Source organism: Vespa velutina, chromosome 2 (genome assembly GCF_912470025.1).
Source record: "Vespa velutina chromosome 2, iVesVel2.1, whole genome shotgun sequence".
Lineage (NCBI taxonomy): Eukaryota > Metazoa > Arthropoda > Insecta > Hymenoptera > Vespidae > Vespa > Vespa velutina.
In genome coordinates, this window is record NC_062189.1 from 17,749,503 (window position 1) to 17,757,002 (window position 7,500).

Below are 7,500 nucleotides of genomic sequence, written 5' to 3' on the forward strand. Positions count from 1 at the left end.
AAAATTTAAATACACAAATTAAATCTTACTAAAACTATTATTACTAAACATCATTATTATAGCTACTGTTTTTAGGAAGTGGTATCACCGCGCAGCTCGACGAAAAATCGATTCTCGTCGTGTATAAATCGTTTTCATTTATTTAAAATCGTGCCGCGCGCGAGGAAGGAAGGAAGGAAGGAAGAAAGAAAGAAAAACAAAAAGGAAAAAATTAAAAAAAACAAAAAACAAGAAAAGAAAGGAACGCATGCAAGAAGTACTCTCACTTGCATACATATTATGATACAGACTCGCGGGCGGACGCGCAAAGGAAAGAGAAACAATACGAAAAAAAAAAAAAGAAAAAAAAAAGAAAAAAAAAAAGAAAAAATAGAAAAGAACCATCGATTTGAATGGCGTCGATCTCTCGGGAGTAGTAAGTGAGGCTGAGGGCAGGAAGAGGGGGATCAATTCGGCTTTTGAGATCGATCGATCGATCGCAAAGTCGAACTTTGTAAATCGCGAAAGATAACTACGAACATATGTACAACGTGACTTTAATCTAACTATCAATGATATCTTTCTCTTTCTTTCTCTCACACACATACACACAGGACTCATTCACGAACTTTACAAACAAGAGCTTTCTTTCTCTTTTCATCTTACATCTCTCTCTTTCTCTCTCTCTCTCTTTCATTAACGACGGAAGAAGCACCGTGATTCTACTCTCACATCCTATGTACAATAACAACAAACGATTTGTGCTAAGCACATTCTCCTCGTTCGTATATTATTTATATATCGCATATATATATATATATGTATATATATATATTTATATATTTATATTTATATAATGTTTATCGTTTCTACAGCTTGCTCCTTTGATCATTTATATTTACACTCTCTATTGCACACACAAGAGAAGAAGAAGAAGAAGAAGAAGAAAAAAAAGAAAAAAGAAAAAGAAGAGGGGAAAAAAAGAGAACCACAGAATCGATATTATCGACGATTGTCACTTAGTCGCACTAAGACACTACGAAGTCGATAACAGTATAATTATTAATCGTCGAAGTTTATATATGTACGGAGACCGTGCGCGATCCATTGGATGTCCTATTGTTGTGCTGCCGTCGGACAGGCGGCGGTTGTCTATTCCTTTGCGTGGTCCTTTGATTATTGGGAACATCCGGCAACGCGAATCTGAGCTTTTCCCAAAAGAGCTTATCGCCCCATTGGAGATAAGTGTTTGTCTTTAAGTACAAACGTATATCCGGATCTAGATCACGCTGATGAACGTCACCAACGAGTACTAGGATCAACCTACGTCTTCGATCCCTCAATACTTGATGATGGGCCGATTTAAAATCGAAACGACACCACTCGGATTTAATAAAGTTCTCAGAGAGTACCATGATAGTTCTTCTTGATGATTCGACCGCTTGTACGATCGTATCGGCTATGAAACTTCCGACAGGAAAGTCACGATAATGAAGACAAAGTTTATAGGAAGGATTTCCCATCTCCAATACCGGTGCCAATTCTTCCGCTACGAATGCCTCGTCCTTTGAGCTGTAGCTAACGAATGCGTCGAAGAGTTTATCCCTATCATCTCGATCGACCTCGTGATTTCTATAGAAGATTCGTACGCCGAAACGCGAATGAAACCACACCCGAAGTTCTTGACGAAATATAAATGCTAGCATACATAGTAACATTATAACCAAGGAACTGGCCAGGGTTGCAACTAAAAGCGGCAAATAGTCCTGTAATACTTGTTTTTCAATGATGGTCTTCGTATAATTTCTATGCACTTCGTTGTCTATAGGAACCGCACCGGTACACGAGGAACTGGCACTCCCATTAACGTTCGTGTCACGATCGTTTGCCGTTACGGAGAAGCCAAACTCGTCGTCGGTAAATGTCTCGTCGCCGAAGGCTTCGAACTCCGTGACGTTGTAAACGCAACGTAACTCAGAAGCGTCCGTTACACGAACATTCGGTTCGCGTATCCATTCGCGATAACTCTGAAGATAGTCGCACTCGCAGGACCAAGGATTAGCCGATAGGCTGACCTCGATCGACGAAGGTAACGTCCAGACCGCCAAAGTCGTAAGCCGATTACTTTGCAATCTTAGGACTCGCAAAGAACGTAACGGCGCGAACGTGTCGTTACCGATCGAGACGAGCTGATTCCGTTGAAGATGTAGCTGCCTAAGAGCGTCCAATCCCTCGAACTCGTGTCCCCGTAACTCACGAACCCTGTTGTCCTGCAAGTGAAGATCCTCGAGGTCGCGTAGTCCGTTGAACGACCTGTTCTGCACGATCTCGATGTTGGACGAGTTCAGAAAGAGAACTTTCAGCTTCTTACGGCCGATGAAAGCGTGACTGGACACGACGCGGAGATCGTTACCGTCGAGGTAGAGCCGAGTGGCGTCCATCGGTATCTGTTCGGGCAGTTTGTTCGTGTGCCCGCCGTTCGAACAATCCACGACGTTCGCCGACCAGGATTGATCGTGATAGCAAGTGCAGTTCAACGGGCACGTCATTTCGCAATCGCAAGCGTCGAAGTCGCAACAGTGACAGAGCGCGAAACAATGAGTTTCGTATTTGCAAAGGAATTGGGAATGGGACGCTTCGACCAATGGCACGAATGCGTGTTCGCGATCGTAAAGAAGCTTGCAGTAAATACTTTCTAGATCCATCACTCTTGGTTGAACTCGCGTTTGGTTTTGTCGATTTACGCGTTGCAACCATTCCATCGTACAATCGCATAGATACTGATTGTCACCGATGTAGAACTCCGGTAATGGTTTGTCCGGTGGTACGGCGCTGATCCGTAACGCGTACGGCTCGAGATTCCGTATCTGATTGCCCTTTAGATCGACCCGCGTCAAATTTGGTTTCTTGAAGAAAGAATAACTCTGCACCTTCGATATTAAATTGTCATTGAGAAAGAGCAATTCTACGCTCATCGGTATCGCGTTGCCCGTAATCTCCATTAGCTTGTTCTCACTTGCGTCAAAGGTACTCAATTGTAATTGACTCTCTATTTCAAAGTAATTCCCTAGCTCGCGTATCTCGTTCGAATGTATGTCGAGCCACTGGAGTCCCGTCGGTATCATCGCGTAATCGAACCACTTCAGTTTGTTGTCACTGACGTTCAACCATACGAGATTCGGTAAATTGGTGAAGAGTCCGGCAATGTCGGTCAACTGATTCCCATCGAGACGTATTGCCTGGAGATTGAGATTCTCATCGAACGTTCCTGGCTCGATGTATTGTATTCGATTTCTCGATAGATTCAAGATCTTCAATTCTTTGATACGATCGAAGATACCCTTGGTAAGATTTCCTATGTGATTTTCGGTCAATCGAAGACCATAGAGTTGTGCCACGTGGTCGAAGGTGCCACTCGGTATCTCGGAAATGAGATTCTCGCCCAGGTCGAGAGTACGCAATAGGGGAGTGGCTTTCAAGGCGTCCGGCACCGATGTCAGTCGATTACCGTTAAGATGAAGATCCTGGAGAGACGAGGCGTTCTTCAGAGAGCTCGGATGTATCGTATGGATTCTGTTGTTGTCGAGGGAGAGCAAGCTTAATACGTAAAGTCCACTTAGGGTGGTTGCATCTATTACGGTCAATCTGTTGTCACTCAAAAGTAACGTATGAAGATTGTAAAGGGCGGAGAACGTGTTCTCCGGTAAACTCTCCAAAAGATTTTCCTGTAACCGTAATATCTGTAAACTGTAAAGATCACGAAATACAGTCGGATCCAGTCGATTTATCCGATTACTCGACAGATCCAATACGACCAATCTTACGAGACCACCGAACGTCGCGGCATTCACCCATTCGACCGTCAGTTCGTTACGCGACAAGTCAAGCACCAACAATTGCGTGAGTTCACCAAAGAGACCGGGCGGTAGCACGTTCAAGGTGTTGTTCCTAAGATGAATCTCTTGAATGCTTCTCGCGTCGCTGAATAGCTCGGGGGGTAAACTGGAGAGACGATTGTCGGCAAGTTTCAAGATGGCCAGGGACGAGAGGCCCTCGAAAGCACGATCCGCCATAAAGCCTATGGCGTTGCACCGTAGATCCAAGCTGTGTAATCTGGTCAAACCGGAGAACGCGGCGGTAGGCAGGGACTCGATGCTATTGTTGCTAAGATCGAGTTCTTTCAAGCTCGAAAGGCACTTGCTGATTGCATTGAAGCGAAAACTCGTCACCTCTCTCAAACGGTTCCTCGTCAAATTGAGAATTTCCAAGTTGATCAAAGGGCAGAGGGCACCTTCCGGTATATTCCATATATTGTTTTCACCTAGATCGAGTTTTTCCAATTGACGAAGCTCGTCCGTGAATGCACCGGCCGAAACGTCCAATGCCATAGCGGACCAATCGGTATTGTGCGTCCTAACGGTCAAGTTACGCAACTCTCGAAGACCTTTGAACGCGTCGTCCGAGAGATTGCCTATCTTGCAATACTCGATAACGAGCTCACGGAGCTCGACCAACGGCCTGAAGCTACCGGCGGTTAGGGAACTCTGATAGAAAAGAGCGTCGCTACATTCGAGACGTAAGCGAACCGTGTGCTGGGGTTGTATAACACTGAAATTGGTGTTCTCCAGTTCGCTGTTGATTGTCCTCAAACGGCATACCAAGGAAACGTCATCCTCGGCATCGCCCGCGGTAACCCATTTGCACTCGTCCGGCGCTTTGTACCTCAACGCCTTGCTGAGAGATGCACCGAGGACGCCGAATATCGTGCCGAGTAATATGGCGAAGAAGGCAGGACTACCCCGCATCTTTCCGCCGTTCTCCGGGTTCTCAATATCCCATGAAATCTTTCTTTCTTCTTCTTCTTCTTCTTTTACTCCTATTGTACACTATTGATCCTCTAACGATGCACCCGCGTCGCTACACAATGCCCGCACCGATCCATCTAATCCAACTCTTTTATCTATATTTTTTTTATATTTTATTTTGATTTTTATTTTCCAAACGTTGGCACACCTTCCCAATGCACAACACTGCTTTTCCAATGTAAAGAACACACTCACAAACACTTCTTTTCTACGAAGATCTCGTCGCACAAAACGCCAAGTATGTTGACCTTTCTCCACTGGCTATCCTCCCTTTCTTTCTTTCTTTATCTATCTGTATATCTATCTATCTATCTATCTATCTATCTATCTATTTATCTATATTTATTTATTTATTTATTTATTTATTTATTTATTTATTTATTTATTTATTTATTTATTTATCTGTATATCTGTCTCGTTCTTTTTTCCTTCTTTATTTTCTCCCTTGACTTATACAATTACACGATACACGGTCGGCTTAAATCCTCTTAAAAATTACGTCCGGTCTTGGGACGTAACGAAACGTAACGAGTAAAGAAATTCCACGGGCCGCGGGTTCACTGATCTCGAAAAAGTTATCGACTTTCTCGGCTAAGAAGATGAAGAAGACGAAGACGAAGACGAAGACGAAGACGAAGAAGAAGAAGAAGAAGAAGACGAAGAAGAAAAAGGAGGAGGAGGAGGCGAGAAGAAGAGATGAAATAAAGTCGCGGGCGTCGACGCGCGTGTATACGGCTCTGGCAAGACCCGCGGTTCTCCGAGAACTGGTTGGCAAGTTGTAAGGCCCAAGCTGGCTCCTCCGCTCTCTTACCTCGCCCCTCCGGTCGCCCTCCGGCCCTCAACAGTTCTCCCTCTTCCTCGCTGACCCCTCTCGTATCCATAGCAGCCGGCCTTCCTTCTCCCACCTCTCTAACTCTCCTCTCTTCTCCTCCTCCACCTTCTCCTTCTCTTTCTTTTATTCTTTCTCCTCCTTTTCCTCGTCTTCTTCGTCTCCTTCTCTTTCTTCTTCTTCTTCTTCTTCTTCTTCTTCTCCTTCGTCGTCGTCGCCGTCGTCGTCGTCGTCGTCGTCGTCGTCGTCGTCGTCCTCCGTAGCCAGGGCCCGACGTTCTGGCAAGCCTATAAAAACAAGACAGGTACACTCTCCGGGCTCTTACAGTGGCTCCTCAGCATCTGCAGCCTCCATCCACTACGTTCTTATTTCCTTGTCCCGCCTTCTTCTTTTCATCGTGAAGAGTCCGTCCCTTTCTATCTTATTCTCTTCTGGCCCCTACCACTACGTACCCCTCCCTCTCTTTTTCTCTTTCGCTCTTATACAGTTTCCTTCTCATTCTCCTTCTTCTTCTTCTTCTTCTTCTTCGTCGTCTCCTTCTTCATCTTTTTCTTCTTCTTCTTCTTCTTCTTCTTCTTCTTCTTCTTCTCGATCTTCACAATCCTTCGTCTTTCTTTCACTAAGACCACATCGATACGTCCCTGCAACCTTGCCCTCCTGTCATCTCTTCTCACATCGTTTCTACGATTCTGTCACGAGAGAATGGAATCTCGAAAGAGGATGTTTGCTTAATGCCTTTGTGCGAATATACCGTTCGCGAGAACTTAAGAAAATTTCCTCGTTCGATCATTTGTATGTTTGCCCTATCCCCCATCCTCCTCCACGCTTGTCACGGTCATATATATACATACATATATATATATATATATATATATATATATATATATGTATATGTATGTATGTATCTTTTTTTTTATCTTATGCGGAAAGATTTTTCAGCTCTTCGCCGATCATCATACTCTTCGTCTTCGTTGTTCTCTCTCTGTTTCTCTCTTTTTCTTTCTCTTTTTCTCTCTCGTTGCTTCGTCTTACGTATCGACGACGACACGTTGAATATCCGCGAAACTGGAAACGAATAATTTTTCTAGACGCCGCTTTCTTCTTCTTCTTCTTCTTCTTCTTCTTCTTCTTCTTCTTCTTCTCTTTCGATCTTCTTCGAGATAATGCGAGACACGGCGATCCCTCGTGTGCTCTCTCTCTCTCTCTCTCTCTCTCTCGCGCGCGCACGCACGGTGCTCCTTTTATTTCGTTCGTCGGAGTTTCTCCCTGGAATCGAGTTTGCGAAGGATCTCGGTACTTCGAGTGATTCGTCGATTTTACAAGAAAATACGAGCTACGGTGCCCGCCCGTTTTGCATTTTTTTCTCCCTCTTCTTCTTCCTCCCTGTACCCATCGATATCTTCCTCGTCGTTCTCTGTGCAAACATTTCTTTTTATTTCTCTTCTTTTTTTCTTCCTTTTCCTTTTCCTTTTTTCTTTTTTTTTTTTGTTTTTATTTATTTTTTCTATATATTTTTTTTCCTTTCATTTTTCTTCTTCTTCTTCTTCTTCTTCTTGTTTCATTTCCTTCCTTCTTTTCATTCTTAGATATATCGCTAACTTTATTCGAAGTTTCTACGTTCGTACACTTACCGGTTTTCAGACTCCTCGTTCAAGGTTCTTTCTTCTTCTTCTTCTTCTTCTTCTTCTTCTTCTTCTTCTCCATCTTCTTGGCCATTGTCTTTAAGGTCTGTTTGCGATTCACGCATTCTTCTCTTATTGAGTGTGAAACGATCCGGCGCATTGTGTCAGGAATCGTGTGTAAGGACACGTCAAGTGGTTCCCCACG

General features: G+C 44.0%; 2 protein-coding genes across 4 annotated transcripts in view; one reads left to right on the top strand and one right to left on the bottom strand.

Moving 5' to 3' along the window:
- LOC124946949 (lysine-specific histone demethylase 1A) overlaps positions 1-7,500 on the top strand; it is a 131,652-nt gene that overhangs the window by 65,264 nt on the left and 58,888 nt on the right. The window lies entirely within an intron of this gene.
- Positions 1-7,500, bottom strand: part of LOC124946947 (toll-like receptor Tollo) — a 10,973-nt gene that overhangs the window by 683 nt on the left and 2,790 nt on the right. The window contains exon 2 of one of the 2 annotated variants that reach the window (XM_047488417.1): positions 1-5,960. This exon is cut by the window's left edge and continues 683 nt beyond it. In XM_047488417.1, coding sequence (XP_047344373.1) covers positions 1,056-4,784 — 3,729 coding nt within the window. In that variant the 5' untranslated portion in view covers positions 4,785-5,960 and the 3' untranslated portion in view covers positions 1-1,055. The other variant, XM_047488416.1, reaches the window with a different exon arrangement.